The sequence below is a fragment of the Channa argus genome, chromosome 8, assembly GCF_033026475.1.
Source record: "Channa argus isolate prfri chromosome 8, Channa argus male v1.0, whole genome shotgun sequence".
NCBI classification, from domain to species: domain Eukaryota; kingdom Metazoa; phylum Chordata; class Actinopteri; order Anabantiformes; family Channidae; genus Channa; species Channa argus.
Genome location: NC_090204.1, coordinates 8,725,198 through 8,746,192, shown reverse-complemented (window position 1 = coordinate 8,746,192; position 20,995 = coordinate 8,725,198). Strand labels below are relative to the sequence as shown.

The window sequence follows — 20,995 nt, the reverse complement described above, 5'->3', positions numbered from 1 at the left end:
AAAAATCGTTGAAAGGAACAATGTCATTGTGGGTTTATAAAATTTTATTCTGACAATGAAGAATAGAAGCACGAATATGTGCAATATATATCCATATATATAGTTAAATCATAAAACGCCGCTTGTACTTTTTAAGAAGTCTTAAATGTAGTTTGGACTATCGTGAAATCGAAGTCTTGAAATACAGTTTCTGCAAGTAAGATTGTGATTCGGGATATCTTTAACTAACACAGACTTTTAATCATGAGAAATATTATTATGAATACCTAAAATGCAGTCCGTAGAGTCCGTAGTAGTGCTGGATTTAGCTTTGTTGGCCCGTTTGAAGCGAGGCTGGGATGACGTCATGGTCGTTGTTTCGAATGTCGGGAGTCAGCGCTGGGTAGGAGGCCGCGCGCTCTGCTGGGGGGACGCAACTTGTAGAAATTTGAAGTCCGAGGTTGTCGACAGCCAGCGGTACCTTGTTTTTCAGGTACTGTCTTCATTTTAGACTGTAATGACAGACACCCGCTGCGTGTAACCATTTTTAACCAGCTAGGACACTGTCGCGAAGCGCACTATTTTTGGGTTGGCTGGTTATGCTAGCACTTCAGCTAGCCTTAGCCAGTGTTAGCAAGCTATGTATTCCATTTAAAACCCGCGATTTGTTTACAGTTTGTCGCTACGGACCCTACAGTTTTTAATCTGCTTTGTTTTCCTTAAGATGTAAGGCTACTAAGCGACTTTGGTCCTTATTTTTGCGTTGGTATGCAGGGTAAGACAAACAAAACGTCCAGCGAGGTTGTCTGCTAGTCAGTGTTAACAGCGTTTGCTTTGAGCTATACAAGCACAGGACGTCAATTGTTTTCTGCTGCGGACAAACTCAAACAGTGGACAGCCAGGTCTAACATGTTTAGCTAGATTGTAAGAAACAGTTTAAACGTTGGTTAAGGCATCGATTATTGTGAACCCATTTTCTGTTAGATTTCATGGTGGTTCTGTGCCGAATATCCTAAGCTTTTGTTCCCTTTTTGTTAACTTTGCTCAGAACATCTTGCTGTGCGGCGGAAGAAAGCATAAACCATCAGGGCTAGCTTGTGTTTGTCTTGTCTGTTTCAGAGGAATTTTGCTATTTGCTTTTCTTTCGTGCTCAGCTGTTTTTGTGATAAAGCCATAGCTTACCACTTTATAAATTCTTGGCCCATTGTTGTAGCAGGAGGTACATTACATTATTAAGTGATCAGTTTTATTTCGTATTTATTTGTTGTCATATTATTTCATTAATATCAGAGATTGTTTTTGTCTTTTACATTATTTTGGGAACATAAGTTAAACTGTATTTTAAGTTAATTGTGACAAAGTCTAATTTTGCAAAATTGGCATAACTGGACTTTGACACTCCAGTGGTCGTGTTGGACCACTGATTTTGTTTGATATAAAAAAATTATGTTTGATAGACCTTCATTACAGCTATAACTACTTGGCCATAACCCTTATCTCACAAGAAACTCACATTTTGCCCCAACTCTACTCTCATGCTCCAATGCCAGTCTCCAAGCTCTTTTAGCTTAAAGGTGAATGTAATCAAACAGGGACTGTTAATTATATGAACTAACTTCTGCAACCCCATTTCAGGAATATCCTCTCCCATCCCCCTTACCCCCTCTGTCCGAGCATGGCTCAGGAGACCAATCAGACGCAGGTGCCAATGCTTTGCACTATGGGATGCGGTTTCTATGGTAACCCCCGCACCAACGGCATGTGCTCGGTCTGCTACAAGGAACACCTGCAAAGACAACAGGGAGGGGGGCGATCCAGCCCCCCGGGAGAGAAAGGTAATAAGATGAGAGAGACATGACCTATAAAAACTAGGGAGAGTACTGGACAAGGGTCTGTTAGGTGGAAAAGACAAGAACTTGGAACAGAGGGTGGCTCAAAAACTGTACAGGAATGGGGAAACTTGAATTGCTAAAAGGGGTTGGAGAACAAGGTAGCAGTAGCTGCCTACACTGTGGCATCACAAAGCAAGAGAGTGACATCTCCATCTGTTGTTTCACATTAACTCCAAACACATCTGATCATGGTAGACAGACATGGGCAATGAATGGGCATGCAATAACATACCCAGAAACAAATGGAAAAATATCCACGGCCATAACAACAGGTTCTGCAGTGTTTGTATCAGTCTGTTCTCTCTCCACACAGCAGCCACACTACCAGCAGGATCGCCTGGATCCACTGGTGTTACTGTGGAGAGCACCACATCAGAGCCCAGTACAGAGGTGGCAGGAAACCTACCTGAGGAACAAACGACCAGGTATGTTGACAGACAGATTTTTCTTAAGACTACTAAAGCAGCAAATCATTGTGCATCAGTAGGTTTGTCTTTAACTTACTTGAAGATATGATGTTTTTGACTGATATTTGATATTTCATTGGGTTGTTAAAATGCCTAATAAGTACATTAGTTCATAAATTACTTCGGCACATTATGCTCATTAACTCCCTCAGTTAATGCTAAACAACTTGTCTCTACAGAAATCAGACATTGTAAAATATTGTCTATGCATATTAACATCTTTCTCATCAACATGCAACATTCTGGGATTATGTTGGATTATATTTTTAACTTGACCAGTCGATTACCAACTCAGTAAAACATTTAAAGAGTTGAAACTTTATATACTTCTCCAAACCTGTTTTACAGAGAAGATATGGGAGTGCCATAATCTGAGATATTTGTACTTATTAGCTAAGCACAATGCAAGGTCAGAACTAACACAGTATATTTTATAGCTCCCAGAAATCCTATTTGGTAATTTGTCAATTCTCTCAATTCAAGTTGTATTGTCCTTTTATACAGAACAGTCTGCTGTGAGGATTTTAATACCAGGTGAGCTTTATCAAAAAAAAAAAAAAAAACCCCATACAACTCTAAAGCAAGTTTTACTTTACCTTTGCCAAGTAAAGAAGGCTTCGATTCAGGTTCATGTTTTTGACCAATGAGTTAATATTAGATGCTTATTTAATAGTAGCATCTGTTATCTTGGAGGATATGTTTTTTTGTTTGTTTGTTGGTTGGTTTTTGTTTGTTTTGTAAATGTGGCATTTCTTTATCATTGACACTATCGTTGACACTGAAAGAAAGAGCTACAGAGTAATTAACTGTAGTTCAAACACTTGTTAAATGCCTATTATTTAAAACTAATTGCAGGCATGGTTCATTATTTGTAATTAAGCATTATATAAAGGCTCTTCTATGGTTTGCTTTAGGTATGTCAATAAATGTTTCTTTTTCAGTTGTAACATTTAATTTATTTGTGTCATTAAAAAGAAAATGTGAAGGGTGAGAGGCCTATTAAAATATGTTTTTTAAGCTTGGCATTTATGAGCCTGTGTGAATGTTAACAGTTTGTGATGTATTTATTTACAGGACTTACTGTCATTTGCAAAATTGTTTCAGATTGTGTTTACTGCCTTTTCACATAAATATAAGTAATTCTGGGTGGCAAAAAGGGTATGTAGGTTGTCATTTAAGTATTAAGAGAAATCAGTAACATTTGTAATCTAAGTATAATCTAAAGTCATCAAATTATTAGGATTTAATTCAATAAAAAAAATCTAAAACAACTTTTTTTAACGAGTAAATGATTCTTATCTGTTCCCTACATTCAGTAGTGTTTGTTGTTCTGTTATTAGTCCTAGCTCTCCAAGCCCAGTAACTCAGCAGATGACCGCTATGAGCATCTCTCAGGATTCAGGACCTGTTGACTCTGATCGAGTTGAGGGTGAGGAGGGAGAAGTGGAGGGTACTTCCAGCAGCACCGGTACAAAAATCATTTATCCTCAACAAGCCTTTGCATGCATAGCTTCAGACTTCCAGTATGCACCCTCCCATAATGGTTGATATATTTTTATTGTTTCTTTTGGTCAATTTTAGTATTTTACAGGTAAATATGTAGGTATGCTTGTTTATAAGCATACATTTAAAAAAACGGGTTTATTATTGAGCCTGTTTTCTTCTTTTTGTTTTCCACCAGAGCCAGTGGGGGAGGCAGCACAGGCTTCATCTGATGGTGAACAAACGCCTGATAAAAACAAGAAAAAGAATCGTTGCTTTTCTTGCCGAAAGAAAGTAGGCCTTACTGGTAAGAAAGACAATAATTTTATGTAACGCAAAAACAGTGAATAGTCAGCTTTTTTTAGTTACTGTTAAGGTCCAGAGTTTTGAGTCCTGAACTTCTTGCTGCGATTTTTCTACTTTTAAACTGACAATTTATCAGTGTATGGAATTCTAAAGGGAGTTTACCACACTAGCTGTGTAGCGTCTTGTCTCGAAATCTTAGCAAAATACCTTAGCAAACCTTAGCAAAATATAAATTTTGTCAATAAACAAGAAGTCTTTATTTCAGTACCACTGATGTCTGCTTTCTGCATAGTGTAGCAGCCCATACTCACTGATAGAGCTATTATTTAAATAAATACACAAACAAATCTTTAGTATTGTCGCTGTTGGGTGGTGTTTAAAAGCAGCAGACAAATCACCTTGTCAGTTTCTGTCTACGTACCCATTTCTGGTATTGCAAACCCAATGAATAAATCTCTGTAAAATTCTCAGTCATCCAGATAACCAATGAATTGCTCTTGCACCCAACTTTAACTCCATCTAACTTTGACTACAATGTTTCCTACATTTTTTAAAGCATTTTAAAACTTTAATTCTACCCCTGCTGATCTGAAAGAGATATTTACCATATTTATTCAATTTATTCAAATCCTTCCATTCTTACCAAACCAACAGTTTTCTCACTTTTAAAAATAAAAATAATTAAAAATATTTGAAGTTATTTTCAAATAACTGTTATAACTGAAATAATCTGTTTCTACGTTAAACTACTTAAAAAGATCAAATATCTGTAAACTACATTTACTAAATCTCACTTCTAGGCCATGGTTTACATGATGTTTTTGCACACTTAGCCATTTTAGTGCAGAGAGCAATTATGAGTAACTCTGAGCAATTTCTCAGAATTAAGTCTGAGAAAGCAACAGGGGACACAGCTAGATAACACCAGTATCTTTAGGGCCCAGTCAAACAGGCAGAGCTGCAGAATTTTATTCATGTGCTCTTTTACTCTGTTTTAGGGGGAATTGCTGTACAGTTTTTGTAGCCATGTTAAATACGCCTACATTCAAGAATTTGTTTGCCAACAGCATGTATGAGATATTTTCTATGTCTGTCAGATCGAGTTTGCTTCTCTTTATTGAAGGTTTTGACTGTCGCTGCGGTAACCTGTACTGTGCCATTCACCGTTACTCTGACAAACACGACTGTCCCTATGATTACCGGAGTGCAGCTGCTGCCCGCATACGCAAGGAGAACCCCATCGTGGTGGCTGAGAAAATTCAGAAGTTATGAAGACTGAGTTTAACGTCTCTCTGACTTTGCAAATTTGAACAATGGTGACTTGGATGAAAACACCTGATATCATGACTTCATTTGTTCATGGTAGACAAAAATGGTCGGGAGGGGGGGTGGGGGGTTGAAGTCACAGCCACTGTCCAGATGGTTATTTTACCAGCATCTCCCTTTCTCTCCACTAGTGACTCGTGTGCGTGCATGTGTGTGTGCCTGCGTGTGTGCCCACACATTTGTTCGAGAGTCAGGGAGAGAGCTATAGGGGCTAGGTGGACTAAGTGTTGCTGTGGGGAGGGACACGATTTTGATTTTCCTTCTTTTGTTCAACTTTGGGGGTCATTTGGATTTATTTTTATAAAATCCCTGTAAGGTAATTAAAAGGAGACATGGGTAAAGGAATGTGTCGCAACGTGGATAACAACACACAGGTCAATTTATAGGATCTAGTGAGTTTTAAGAAAGCCTAGCCAGGAGACTTCAAGTATCAGCAAAATCTTTTTAAGGGCTTTGGAATATTTTTTTCTCCCAGACTGAAAATGATGTCAACCTCTCGTCAAATTGGCATATTTTACTTCTTCTCCTCTTACTTTTTCTCTATGGGTCACCACACATTGAATTGTCAAGTTTCAGCATTTTCCAGAAATGTTTGTCTTTGCTATATTGACTTATCATACTGATATGGGTTGCATGAGCAGTTATTGGAGGGGGAGGGGGGGCAGTGGGGGGGGCATGAGTAGGGGGTCAGAGAATCTTGACTTAACTGAGTGATTGAATTCTGTTATTTTTTTTTTTTTAAATGAGTGTATGACATCAGAAGATCTATATTAATATATTGTAGTTAGCTTGAATTGTGTGATTGCATTCTATTTATTTTTTATTGTTTTGTTGGTCTGTGCTGGAGGATTGGCAGCATGTGTCAGCAAATCATTAGGATTTGCCCTTACCCTTTTCAATTACTAAAGTAACTTAATCTTAATTGTATAACCATTGAAGAAAAAATACACAAGCTCTGACTTGATGAAGTAGAGTCCAGTTAAGCTGTTAATAAATAAGATTGTGCAGTGAAATGTTATTTCATGTTTGGAAACATAGCACAACAAAGTGTGTCAGCTGTAGAGCACAAGATAATGTGCTACACCTACTCAGTTTCATTCAGCATTTGGGTCATTTGCAGTTTATATTGGATCAGCCTCACTGAGGAAACTGCCTGTTAGACTAATGAGGTCATATGTGTCATTAAGGCAGCATGTTACCCATGTATGCCTATGTCTCTATTCTATAGAGTCAGAGTGAAGCTCCATGTTACTGTAACCACCAGCAGACCGCTCACACATGCTGAATGAAGATTGACCTTGATCGCAGTTACTGTGCACACTGCTCAGTTAAAGACTGTTGCAGTGGTACGGAGTTGTGTGCTGTGTTTTTATCATGTACTCCCATTCAGAGGACTCCTTGAAGAAGCTGGAATATTTAAAAAGTCACACAGCACTAGCACAATGCATGGCCAGAGTGTTTTAAAGTTAACAGGACTCTACAGTTTTGTTTCAGATGTAAATACCTTATGGCACCTATTCATATAGCATATTCTTATTGTAGATTTGTGCCAGTTGGTAAAGGTAGGGGAGTAAGGTGATAAATTCTGCAGTTTGAAAAAGTGCTTTTCTTACTTGCCCAAAAGAGTGTGCCACAATTGGCAAATATGCCCCCCATGTGCGTGCGCTTTATTTTTCCATTCTTTACTACATCGTCACCCTAACAAGTGTGTTCATAACTAGTATATTCATTAACTACCATGAGTATCTCCTACAGGCCACATGGCTTCACAGTACTAGTAAGATTGTCAAAAGCGGCTCCAACCTTTTGTTAACCTTGCTGAATTGCACAGTATTCCAGTCCGTGTTTTTATCCTGTTACTGAAGACTATTCATGCCATAGTGATATTACAGAAAGTTCAAAAGACTTCTTGTGGGTTGTAGAGGGGCAGTTTGAGGTTTCATCGACTCATTTTCAAAAGCTGTCTTTTTTTCTTTTTTTTTAAACATTGCTTGATCTTGGTCATCAGATATTAATGAAAGCTGTAGAAAAGTTGCAAGAGATTTGCAGAGTATGCCTTTTATGAAAGAGCCACTGCACAGCCACTTGTTTGGTAAGTGACTTCCCATTCACAGAAAATGTATTTTTTGTTCTGGCTCCTTTGTAAAATTGCTGTCATACATCCAACAGGTTGTACAAGTCTTAGTGTTAATGATGGACACGTCTGAATGGCTATTTGACTTGGCATGTCAATGTAGGGACTCTTCACTTGGGATAAGTTGGTCATCATTTCTTCTATTATTTTAGCACTATTGGAAAACTCTGAAGCAGTTATGGAGGACTCTCCAGTTATTATTATGTACAATGAGAAGAATTTTAATTTTGGGAATCTTGTAGTTGGTGGAGTTCTGCATTTATTTTATTTCCCCATGGTTTATCTCAAATGTTCAAACTTGCCTGCTGGGCTGATGACAATTTGTAATATTTTTGCCTACACAATGCCATTCGTTTAGAATGATTGTCCAGCTATGTAAATCGTGTGGATTTCATGTCTTACACTTACTGTTTTTTAGTGACTGCTAATATAACTATTTTTTTCCTAATAAACATGAGCAATGTAAGAATGTAAACTGCCATTATTCACACAAATGGTACATTCATTAATCAAAGTACTTGGCCCTAATATTGACCTTGGCAGAAGATGGAGGCCTAATTTCCTTACATGTAATTTGGGACGGCTGGTTAAGACAATGTTTTGACTTTTTGTAACTAAATTGGCACCAGCATTAAGGGCAAGCATACCTAAGTATTCTAGCTGTCGTCATTGCATATACATTTCTCTAACTTTGCTTGCGTAGAATTTTGATGTCTTTAGCACAACCTTTTGTAATCAGTGTCATCATATAAGGATTTTAATTAATAAGTCAACTATGATGAGCCTGTTAACTGCATCGGTAAAGGCATAAGAAAATGATCTAGTTAGTCTTTTAAGATGATCTTGAGGGACATCAAATGAAACCTACAATGTTCACAGAGCTGTAACTGTCCCTTGGCACTCCAGTCCCCCAGAAACACCACCAGATCGTTTTTTTTTTTTTTTAAGATTTAGGATTGTATGATGTGTAAGTATAAAACAATTAAATCACAAAGTTTATTTTAAATTACACTTGTCTTTTGTATTTATTTTTAATTTCTCCTTTGAAATTTGGGTAACAATTTCTTTATTAATTCACTTATTTGTACAAGCACTCATTGTATGCTGCTGCTGACCAGGAAAGCTATATACTATGGCCCCACTGCTTTGTATTCAATATTGTTCTCACACTCAGCATAACACTGTAGGCACAAACGGTACCACCCAATGGGACAAAATGTGCTTTAGTGAGTGCAAGTAACTGCAATGATGGGTTGCTGTATTCAAATAAACACCTAATGGGGTTTATTCATAAAGCAAAATAGTAGCATGTAACAGTTTATTTCATATCCTAAAAATTTAACTATGAAAATGTTTTGTTGCCCACATTCTATCAAATAAGAGCGTAAAAGTGCTGAATGTAAAGGATGGGATGGGTATTTTGAGCCAGAAAACAACAAACCTAATAATGGTGAATTTCATAAAAGCAATTAGTAAGTAATTGTAATATGGGTGCAGTATTCTATCATTGCATTGCTTTCAGACAAAACACATTTATATAATTTCTTCTGTGTAAATTTAAATCCACTTAACATTTTCTGAATAAAATGATGCAGGAAACTATCTTTTGTGTCACAATTTTGTAGACCACACCATCTCAGTGTCCAAACTGCATATACCTTTAATAATGTTATAACTCTGTGCTGTGAGCACAGGTGGAACTAACATTGAGCTATTTCACTTATCCAGAGCGAGTGGGAAGAAGTCATCATCTTGCAATGGCCTGATAATGTCTGCTATAAGAAAAGTTTTACTGACACTTTCCTGAAAATTGAGAAGTTGCCTCTGAGTAATTCAGAGTTTTCCAATTTTAAGGGACGAGTTCATTTAGATTACAAAAAAAACCATACTATTTTTACACTTTTAATAACACTGATGATCAAATGTGAATATTTGTTTTAAGATAACTAGTCCTCTCTGTCAACTATTTTATTGTTGTTGGAATCCTGTCTGATAAAGAACTACAGACTTTCCTATAAAAACTGTGTGTGTTTATCTGTGCACATTGTAGGGTTTGAAACAAGCTGGCACATTTTTTGTGGCCATAGGTGGAGCGCATAAGGAATTGAAAGGTTGACGTTTCCAGTTCTCTTTAATAGATGGTAAAAATGGTGCCTGAGCCAGCAAAGCTTATTCTTCAGCAGTTTACATCAAAACACTGTCTTTTGTTGTATATATTTGTGTGTATGTGTGCGACTGTGGCTGTCTTGAGACTTTTACATGAGTTCTTTGACACAAGAAACATGAATGGTCATACAGAGACTTATTCTTGGGACCATGTGCCTTTCGGTAATCTATCCGTGGGAGGAAGCCGTATTCCCGTCAGGATGTGTTTTATCAGTTGTCTACTTACACGATGATGCATGTTGTTCTTTGTTAATAAGATAAGTTGAGATGGGCTCACACCAACCTCAAAAACAATTTTAGTCACCATTAATAAGTAATTTTGATGATTCATTTGCCGTGTCCTGCGAAAGTGCAAATGAACAATTAAGTTCAAATATGACATATTTTACTACACTGTCACCCACACTGATAACAAGTTTCCCTTAATTGTCCAATAGAAACTCCTTACGTCACATCCTGTCAGCTGTCGCTTCCGGATGCGGTGAAATGTTCGAGTAGTAGAAAAACACCGCACGTACGGGATTCATTTAAATGTCAAGACGCTGTCTAAAAAGTCAACGGAGATCCCAGCACCGTCCACAATGGATTCCTGGAGATAAATACGCTGTGTGGAAACGGTGTTTTAACAGGGTTTCCCTCTTAGTGTCCGCAAATGAGCGTTGTTTTCTCCGAGTAGCTGTTTTGACGTCCTCTTGCTAGCTTAAGCCAGGGGTAACTTAGCGTTATTAGCTGCTACGCGCAGACAGAGACGCTTGTCTCGCCCTCACAATATCTTTTCCCGTTTTTTTAGTGATATTATTCGTTTGTGAAGGATGGAGCAGTAGTGTGCGAGTTTGAATGTAATTGAAAGGCGTCCGGACTTTGTGTCTGTCACTTTGAGGTCGACACTGCTTTGGAAACTCTTTGTTCGGATTATCAACCCAAGTAAGAAACACAACAAACAATCAAATATTCAGGACACGTTTGGAGACATTGTGTCTGAACTCACTCGTCAACATCTTAACAAGTGGACAAAATGGGTGTGATGTGGACTTCAGTCACCACACAGAAAACACAGCAGATGCTTGGTAAATAACACTTCCCCGTCAGCTGGTAACTTGGGCTCCACTTTGTCCTCTCTCTGCTGACAAGACATTTAACAAACAGTATCCTGTGTTTGAATTTGGCTGAAGCGAAGGAAGTCTTCCTTGTTTTGTTTTATTTTTGTGTTAGCGCAGCTAATTTCTACTTGGACTAAGCGATTCATATCAACAGGTAGGTCTCCTTTTTTGTTGTTTTGTGATTGTATTGTAGGTTTTCAGGAGAGCCATATCTATTTATAATATTTTAAAATAATTTGTAACTAAAACAGCCATAGCCACAAGTAAACTCCAATCCCCGATGATTTGACAAACACCTATATAATATGTATGTATTTATTTATTACAATTAAATACTTGTGTTTATTTATTTACTGTTAAAAGTAATGTAAAAAGCAACTGCAAATCTGTAACCAGAAAAAAAATCAATATAAGCTGCAAATAGCAGTTTAGAATTTATCTACACATATAGATTTGGTTTTGTAGAAACTTTTTCATCACCACCATCGTTGCCACATTGCGTTATAATAAGTGTTTCATTGTTTTGACACTGGGACGATGCAGTTGTGAACAGGGATTCTCTTTTCTTCCTCCTGCACAGTGAACGATGAATGGTCTGTCTCTCAGTGAGCTCTGCTGCCTCTTCTGTTGCCCGCCTTGCCCCAGCCGCATCGCAGCCAAGCTTGCCTTCCTGCCCCCTGAGCCCACATACACCTTTCTTCCAGAACCTGAGACAGGTCCCACTGTGCCAGGGGCAACAGGGACATCTAGCCTGCGGTCACGAAGTGGAGCACCAGTTACTGGAAGTGGAGGGGCCGGGGTCTTGGATGGTAGATGGAAGCTTCACTTGACAGAGCGAGCAGAGTTTCAGTACTCTCAGAGGGAGCTGGACATGACAGAGGTGTTCCTCACTCGATCCACTCGAGGAAACAGAATTGGCTGCATGTATATTCGCTGTGCTCCTAATGCAAGGTATTTGTTTTATTTATTTGTTTATTTTTTCAAATCACTTCATTTTTGTGTAAGCTTTGATGTGCTCTGGTTAGGGCAGTTGTATGCAGCAGCTCAACACTCATCAACAGATGTCTACACCATTTACAGTATAGTACTTTCAGAGTGTGCAGTCACTAAATATAATTGTTTAAAAAACTTAATTAAATGTATACAAATACTAAGTGGGTGGTTTGAAAACATTACCTACTGTACGATTAAATCTACCAGGTCTGTATGACCTGATAGATTTAATCGTATGAATTTGAATTAATCGTATGAATTTGAATTAAAGTACCTTCCTTTACATTTCACTTTCAATTTATAACTGTGTCACAGTTCCTTGAAAGTGTTTCCACACCCTCTTGTCAATCTTCTTACATACACCTTCAGGTCAACTTCCTATGCTTGTGTCTCTGTTCTCTCATCTGACTGAAAGCTTTTCTTTTCATGGATCACTGCCATTGCTTATTGACTTTTCTTCAATATTTCAAACTCTGTTTATTTTTGTTGGTTTCATGGTTTGTACAAACTTGAATGTTGGGTTTCTCTTCCATTGTAATAATAATTAAAAACTATTACACTTAAGAATAATATACACTGTTGCCCATAAAGTAGGAATAATTTTGTTTTCAGATGCATTCCTCTTTTTTGCAGAGGTTTGTGTTTTAATTTTCAGAGACTGAAAAGAGATTGAACAATAAAGTTTTCAGAAGATATGCACTATCTAGCTATCAAGAATAAATCACATTGTCAAAATAATTTCATGAGAGGAGGTAAAAAATATTTTATTCCAACTTTATAGGCAACAGTGTATATTAATCAGTTTCAGCTGTCTGGGTTTTTCTCCTGTAGAGTATGGGCAGTGATTGATTATTTTATGAGAAAACATCTTAGCATTTGGCAGTATTATATGTGATGTATCCACGTGTTTAACTTGACACCTATCTTTCTCTGCTGAGCTACTGCTAATTAATTTACAAAATTAAGTAATAGAGATGGACAAGCTAGAGTTACAGTCCACACACCTTGTATTAATGTCTATCTATAATTACACAAGAATGCATCCACATTTTACCTGATATGGCCAAATCATTGTTAAGCCACATTCTGAGTGGAAAGGCCAAGAGCAAAGCTGCAGGCCATTTGGCTTCATAAACTGAACCACTGAGGCAGGATCGTATTTCTCTGGAGAGTACAACATGTGTTCATGAATAAAAGGCAAGGGCTAGAATAGCGAGCGTTTATAGTGGATACTCTGCTTCTCGGGTTGTACAAAATGTCTAGAAGTTAGAGTCATATGACATGAGTCCATGTCAAATGTTTTAATAATACTCCAAGCAGTACTTATAGCCAAAAAGCTTTTGGCACTGAGTCGAAGTCAAAGATCAACTGATTTCGGCTTGTCTCTTCAGGGGCCGCCACAGCGGAACCTGTTCTACACGTTGATTTGGCATTTTTACACTAGATGCCCTTACTGTCGCAACCCACCTATTTTTTTTTATCCGGCCTCGAGACTCACACCACTGTGGCTCTTGTTGACTGGGCAGGGCCACACGGGGTGGGGTGGGATTCGATCATGTAGCCTTCTTTATCGCAACCTTATGCTCTACCCATTGAGCCAACAGACTTCTAACTCTACACTCAAATCACAAGCACTATGTTGTGCTTGTGATTTGAGTGTTATGAACTGGATTGTATTTATTCAGTTGTAAATGTTATTCCTTCATGTGGCATTTCCTGCATCAAATGTCCAGTAGGATTGAAGTGTTTGAGTGTTTAACACTCTATTTGTTGTATATTTATGTGCAAGATAAAAAAAATATATAGGCAGTGTCAATAAGTGAGGACATATCTTATGTAACAAGGAGAATTGCATTAAAATTGATAATAGTCTTTAGAATAAATACTTTTATGTCAAAATGTTTTTTGCAGGGGATACAAAAGTCTCAATATGTCTTTAACTCTTCATCTGATTGTCCATCTGCTAAACTGTGTTTATCTATGTCTATGTTCTCAGATTTACGGTCCTTTTCTCCCATGGCAACGCAGTTGACCTGGGGCAGATGAGCAGTTTCTACATCGGGCTTGGTACGCGCATCAACTGCAACATCTTTTCGTATGATTACTCTGGCTACGGCGTCAGCACTGGCAAGCCCTCTGAGAAGAACCTTTATGCAGACATAGATGCTGCCTGGCACGCCCTGCGCTCACGGTATGCTATGAAATATGTGTCCTTCAGGGGATGATTGATTAAATTTTTCCTTCTTTCCCAAGCCAGGGAACATTGTATACATTACAAGCCCATGAAGTCATGTTAAAAATTTGTTTGGATTCATTACCGTGGGTAGCTCCAAAAAGAAACAAAAAAAGATGAAAATGATGATGGGTAGATGAAGACGAAGATGGACAAGTAACGATAAAGGTATGAATGGGCGTGACAGAGGTTGTCAGGACAGGGCTGGGATGAATAGAGTGAATTGTAGTGGGGACAAATGCATTGGAAAAAAGGAAGATTGAGAACGATGGATGGGGTGGTTGTCTCAAGGACGTTGCAGGGTGATGAAGTGCCTCATTACTGAAAACGGAGCTGCCTTAATGCTTAATGCCTTAATACTTAGCCAGGAGGATGTCACACCAGTGACTGTGGGTTGGTAAAGGTAAATTATATTTGGGTGTAGCTGTCACTAAAATTAAATATTTTTAGATTTTGCTGCTATATGTTTTTGCCATACACAAAATGCTACTTTTGTTTGGCTGGAGTTTACTTTGTCTCTATGGTTTCACCCAGGTATGGCATTAGCCCAGAGAATATTATACTGTATGGACAGAGCATTGGTACAGTTACCACTGTGGACCTGGCGTCACGGTACGAGTGTGCTGCCGTGATCCTTCATTCACCTTTAACATCTGGCATGAGAGTGGCCTTTCCTGAAACAAAGAAAACCTACTGCTTTGATGCTTTCCCCAAGTAAGTCTGCTCAGTGAAACTTTCTTATCGGAATTTTTTCAACCTTGTCTTTTACCATCTTCAATTGTGAAATGTTTAACATGTGGATATTATTTTTCAAGTGCAAACAATAATGACTGAATTTAATCTCTGATCTTATCCATTGTATACTTAATATATTGCACACATTATGTCAGTGGCTGTAAAGATACAATGCCAAAGCTTGAAATATATGCAGTAACATTTACAGTATTATCTTTATACTGCTCTGTCTCATAAAACAAAATAAGGTGTTGGTGTAAACATGATACACACAAACACACTTAGATTACACTAAATATTTGTCTGACTCTTGGCATTTCTACATAATTACAGATCGGCCAATAGAAAACCATAATTTCTTATATAAAACAAACATCTACAGTAATGGACCAGCTCCTGGTTTTGTGGATCACAATATTGCTGCTTTGATCCTTGTGAATATCATTTTATTTTTATAGAATTGAGTAAGCCATCTGAATACTTGAATAAATCAGAGATAAACTCACCACAGATGTCTGCGTTGTCTTGCAGGAGTGATCTCGCTGTGCAGCAGTTGTTTCCATCTTTTTCCAAAATGATTTTCTGCTCGATAGCTCCGGCTCACATCTGTGTCCGTTTTTTTAATACCCAGATAGGGCAAGGTTTGGGTCCCACATACACCCAAGTTAGATTCTATTACTTATTAAATAGCAGCTCTGCCACAGGATATAAATCTGGGCCAAATCGGTTTTAGTCTGGAGTGAAACCGCAATGCATGTTGGCACCTGTTGGTTTTTTATCAGTCTGCTACAACCCATTTAAAAAAAAAGAAAGAAAGAAAACCAAAGGCATTGGTTCTATCATATATATTTATTTATCTTTACCAGTATCAAACAATCAGCCACAGTTGCTCTTTCCAGTGGGATATAATTACGGGAACATGTTCATTAGGCAAAGGCATAAAAAGCAAAAAGGATTTGGCATCCAGTTGTTGTAGAGTAATTGTCCAAATGTAAAATAGATTACAGAAAGGAAGTGCCTACTTAGCATCAGGTCTCACAGTCTTGTCCTACACCCTTCTCCCTGAATGGAAATTACTTACTATAGAATTAGCTAAACAAGAATAGGTAAACATCTGCAGCATACAGAGCACGTTCCTGTGCATTAAAAAACATTGATGAGGTAATTGCACTAAGAATAGTCCTTAAAGCAACAGAGTAGTTGTAAAGTTAGGTACTTTTGGCTTGGTCCTTTTCAGATCATCTTGTAATGCTTCACATTTGGTTTAGAACCTCATACGCTGATGAGATTTGGTGCCACACATTTGTGTTTGATTGTAATGTGGGTGTTCATTGTGTTGTTAATCTGCTTGTTTAAAAATTGACCACAAAACAATGCTTTTGGCTGGACAATCACAATGCTGAGTAATGCTGTCATGAGTGAGGCCCCATCCCTTCTGTTCTTGTTGTCAGCTTAGTTTTAGTGGGTGAGTCTGACGAAGGTCAGTAGCGGCGAACGCCAACCTTAATGTAGAGTCTAGTCACAGATGGTACAAGTGGGTGAGGAACAGTAGCGGTAGGAAATCAGGGAGGGTGTGTTTGTGGTGAGCTGAGAAAGCATCAGTCTGTATTCTTCTCTTCTGTGTACATGTAAAAGACTGTGGTGCCTGAAAGTTTGTGAACCCTGGAGAAATTTCTCTTTTGAAAATTACCTACAAAGTGATGTGATTTCAATGCCCATTTAATAACTAGAAAAAGGAGTCAAATTTGACAAATGAAACAAAACCGTGTGCATATTTAGTTATTTTTGTGGAAAATTATCCAACAATAAATATTTGTGTAGCAGAAGTATTTGAAGCAATTAAGAAATGGAGAAAATTTAAAAACAAACATTAAAGCATCATTCTATATCATTTGGCTTTTGTGTGCTTTAGTTATGTGGCTGCAGTCGTTAAGCTTGCACATCTTGTTTGGTAATCAATATGTTCATTTAATTCAATAATGCATATAAATAAATCCTGGTTGTAGAGTGGGTCAGCCGAGACATATTATTACGCATATTATTACTTAATGCATTTTAGCAAAAATACAATAAATAAATACAAAATACAAAAGTTATCAGTCAATGGACAAAACTAAATAACACTAAAATATTTACAGAAGCTCTTTTTAGGTAAATATTTAAATATAAATATTTTTGTAGCCCAAACAAGTGACTATTGCTTCATGACTGACTACATGTTTTAAAGACTTTTATTTTTCACCCAAGCACGCTGACTTATTGCAGTGTCTCTTTTTATTGCTATATCCCCAGAGCCGGTGCTTTATGAATCCAATTATACATCAGTATTGAACTTACCCGTGCAGTCTGCTTTCTTTCATAGGGGACTAAACTTTTTCCAAAATGTGCTTTCCACATTTCTTCCTTTCCCTTTTAGCATCGAGAAAGTATCCAAAATCACATCTCCTGTGCTCATCATCCACGGGACAGAGGATGAGGTGATTGACTTCTCACATGGCCTGGCTCTGTTCGAGCGATGCCCCAAAGCTGTGGAGCCTCTCTGGGTGGAGGGAGCGGGACACAACGACATTGAATTGTACAGCCAGTATCTGGAACGCCTCCGCCGCTTCATAGGACAGGAGTTGGCCGCGCAACACGCCTGACCATCACCACCACATTCATCAGCTTCATGATTACCATTATCTTTGTCCACTTAAACTCTTTCCAAGATGGAAACGCCCCCTAAGAGTTGTCTAAACTTCCACTTACGAAGGTACTTACGAAGCACTACATTCTGTAGTGCTCTGTTTGTTGGGCACAGGATTTGTTCAGCGGATTGTGGACTGACACAGAAGAAAAGTTGGTTGTCTATATCAGATATGTGTTAAAGGTTGGTTACCAACTGCATTTGAACTTTTAAGTAAAATCTTGAACAGCAAACCTGCTGTGTGTTACGTCTCTGCTGGACTGTGTAAAATACTGACAGTGGCCACCGGAAAAAAGTTAACAAACTGATGAATAATTAAACGAGTAATTTTGCATTGTGGTCCACCAGCTCATACAGTTTATGTGAAACCTTAATTTCTACTATTAACCCGAGTTATATAGATAATAGTGAAACATGGAGTATTCTCTGTGCTCTGAAATGTGTTGGGGATGAATTTGTGTTCCTTAAAACTAATATTTTAAACAGCAAATAGGTCAGAGCCAAGTTCACTACATTGAGACATCAGTTTTTATTAGTGCAATCCAATAGTAAATTCTTTTTCTGAGGGGTAATTTCACTGTTGTTGGACTTATGTAGGACTGCATTACACTGATAACTTTTTAGTATCATGGTTCTCTCGTGTATGTTGATCAAGGGTGGACAAAACTGGTGATTTATCTATGTTTCTTGGAGAAAAACAAAACAATGCATAGAGCTAAGTTTGTAATTTGAGTCTTTGCTTTTCACTGTCATTTATCTCAGGTAATTCCCATGAGGACATTAGGCTCAGTGTGTTTTGTTTTATATGCAGTTAGCTAAATCTCAGATCCATTGAGCAAAGATTTCTGAAATCATGTTCATTCAGTGTGAGATCTGTTCTTAGCTTTCATATTTTTAACCGAGTGATGAATTAAACTACCATATCTAAACTGAGGTACAGACTAAACCTTGGTGGGTTTGGTGAGTTGTTTCAACTTTAGGTTTTATTCTCCAGTTGACTTTTTATATTATAAAGTCTTTTACGTATATAATTACATCCCAATGATGGCATAGGATCGACTGTGTTAAAATTTGAGCATTAAAGTGGCTCAAAAAGAAAATACCTCCAGCTCCTTTGTTAAATGGAATGTCTGAGAGCCTGTTCGTGCTCTCCTTTGTGCTTTAGTCTGTTTGTCCTATTTATGTGTTCCACCAGCAGGTCACAGCTGTCAGAAAGTTCTCTGTTTCCCTCTTAAACAGGCCTTGGTTTTCTACCTACAGACAGGCTGTCTTTTTCGCCCAAATTACTCGCTGCAACCTGAGAAGTAATACTTATTTAACATAGGTATTAAATGAAAACTTAACTTTTGAATCAAGAAGCTCATTCAATTTTTTGTTCTTTCCATTTTAATTAATGGACTTTAATGTTGTCAGTAATTCCCACCGTCATACAGATAAGCAAAGGGACATGTGTTTTAATATAATACAGTAAGTTCATGGTTTGCTTTAACACGATGGAAATAGGTGTAACATTTACTATTTATTGTCCCATGTGACAAACTTGAGAGCAAAAAGACTAAACTTGTGGAGCATCTCTTTTCTCTCTGGTTTACAGTCATTACAGTCTGCTGGTTGATAAAATTATTGATTTTTCTACACACGGGGGAGTGAGTATTTAGAGAAAAATCACTAATCAGTTGTCTTATTTTGCTGTAGTTTTTTCTACTGTGGCAATATTGTGATTACATGCAATAAAAAGAGAGCTGGTACATGTCCACTGGCTGCCCTGTCAAAATCATTTTTGGTTGAACTGTTTTGATAAACTATCATCCCTTTCTTTTAACTGCATTATCAGGCGCCATAGGGACTGAATCCTTTCCTTCTCTCACTTATGGTCTGTTTTACAAGTGGATGTGAGGAGCAATCTCAAGCATTTATTGTTCAAAGCTATCAAATGTATATTTCAAGCTACAGATGTCAAGGAACAAAGTGTGTTAACCTGACTACATTGAAGCATTTGAATCTTTGACTTTTTGCAAAGCATTGCATTGTTAAATTTCGTTTCCATGGTTGTTTTTGAGGAGAAGCCAGGATTGTCTTGTCAGTGTATGAACCAAAGTCTGACTCATTTTGCGTTTTACCCAGTGCACCTGCTTTTTGTTTGCATCTTTGTTACCAAAGGCAAATTGAATATGATTTATTATTTTGTTTATTTACATTCTAGTTTTGTCTTATTTTTTTTCACTACACAATTGGATGCAAATGAAATAGACATTTTGCTTTTGCTGATAATGTCACTTTTATATCATGTCTAGTTTCACATATGAAAAGAAAATTAGGTGAGTTATGGGTGTTTTGTTTTTCAAACAGCTTTTCATTTGTGGATAAGTAAAGCTAAGCAATACAGTGAGTTTGTGTGTGTGTGGATATGTTTGGAGGAAAAGTGTAGGATGATAAAAGAACAATTGTGGAGCTTCAAGCAGACACATGAAAAGCTTTTGTTTAAAAAACTTACTTAGATATTTTGATGTCTAGTGTAGCACAGCTATGTCAATTTTGTTGCCACACTTTGTTATGCCCTGTTTTTTAGAGGCTTAATTTTGTTTGTTTGTTTGTTTTTTTCAAAGAATAAAGACAATAAGTTAATAAAACCTAATCAGAAATGCAAAATTAATATGGTTCTTCTGTTCTTTCTTTCAGGAGTTTTCTGTGCTTACATTTGTTTTGAAATTTTTTGAGTATTCACTGTTATTTGTTAGTCATTCAGTCTCTGATTTTCCACCCATCTCACTCCTGGCACTCAGTGAGTAAAGACCTGTCTGTAGAGAAAGGCCTCAGAGAGCTGCACGAAACAGATCCAAGAAAGGCCTGAGTGAATAATTGGCTGATGAGCAAATTAGTCCTTAATTGTGTGTGTTCGTGTACATGTGTGCGTGTTGTCGTCTGTAGAGTTTTGTGTTGGAATGAGCTTGTGCCAAAAAAGGTTCAAATGATGTGTTTTAATTAAACCAGTACAAAGACGCAGGTCTGTCCCAGACTCCCGTCACTGTCTGCCACCATGTTGAGTTGTGGGGAAACAGGGACAGATGGATCATAAGCTGCACTCACCCTCCTCCCCCTTCTCACACATACACACATTTGTGCCAGCTCTTTTTCAGTGAACAACATAAACAATCTGGTGTCCCACTCCCCTGCTCTTACAGATTAAAGGCAGCTGTAGCAGCATATCCCCCAGCGTGAGGCATGTTAGTGCAGCCTGACTAACTACACCACACACAACCACCACCCTCCCACGCTCAAATTCACTGGCTTTCATACAGTCCAGAGCAAATAAGGCCTCTTCTGTTGATGTACAATATAACCATACTGAAACAATACACACATTTTTCATATGGATAATGGTACTGTAATGTAATGTAATTTGTTTGTGTGACACACAAAGTTAGCTCCCAATTAATATTCTAAAAATCCACTAATCACTCCACCAAGGGCCACCCTGGTGCCTGTCCCAGATGAA

At 37.8% G+C, this 20,995-nt stretch overlaps 2 protein-coding genes across 6 annotated transcripts; both read left to right on the top strand.

The window, feature by feature from the left end:
- The first annotated feature begins 332 nt into the window (after window positions 1-332).
- Window positions 333-6,465, top strand: zgc:77486 (uncharacterized protein LOC405808 homolog). 5 transcript variants are annotated; one of them, XM_067513885.1, is made up of 7 exons: window positions 333-472; window positions 1,615-1,814; window positions 2,188-2,296; window positions 2,843-2,872; window positions 3,679-3,806; window positions 4,020-4,127; window positions 5,250-6,465. In XM_067513885.1, exons 2-7 carry the CDS (start codon window positions 1,655-1,657, stop codon window positions 5,396-5,398), a joined length of 684 nt encoding a protein of 227 aa, XP_067369986.1. In that variant the 5' UTR covers window positions 333-472; window positions 1,615-1,654; the 3' UTR covers window positions 5,399-6,465. The 5 variants fall into 5 exon arrangements, with proteins under 5 accessions (XP_067369986.1, XP_067369984.1, XP_067369988.1 ...); XM_067513883.1 differs by having other exon boundaries at window positions 2,185-2,296; XM_067513884.1 differs by lacking the exon at window positions 333-472 and adding an exon at window positions 540-754 and having other exon boundaries at window positions 2,185-2,296.
- Window positions 6,466-10,209: 3,744 nt separating this feature from the next.
- On the top strand, window positions 10,210-20,152 carry abhd17ab (abhydrolase domain containing 17A, depalmitoylase b). Its single transcript, XM_067513881.1, has 5 exons — window positions 10,210-11,006; window positions 11,433-11,803; window positions 13,842-14,036; window positions 14,613-14,792; window positions 17,230-20,152. The coding sequence occupies exons 2-5, from the start codon at window positions 11,439-11,441 to the stop codon at window positions 17,453-17,455; spliced, it is 966 nt and encodes a 321-aa protein (XP_067369982.1). The 5' UTR covers window positions 10,210-11,006; window positions 11,433-11,438; the 3' UTR covers window positions 17,456-20,152.
- The last annotated feature ends 843 nt before the right edge of the window (window positions 20,153-20,995 follow it).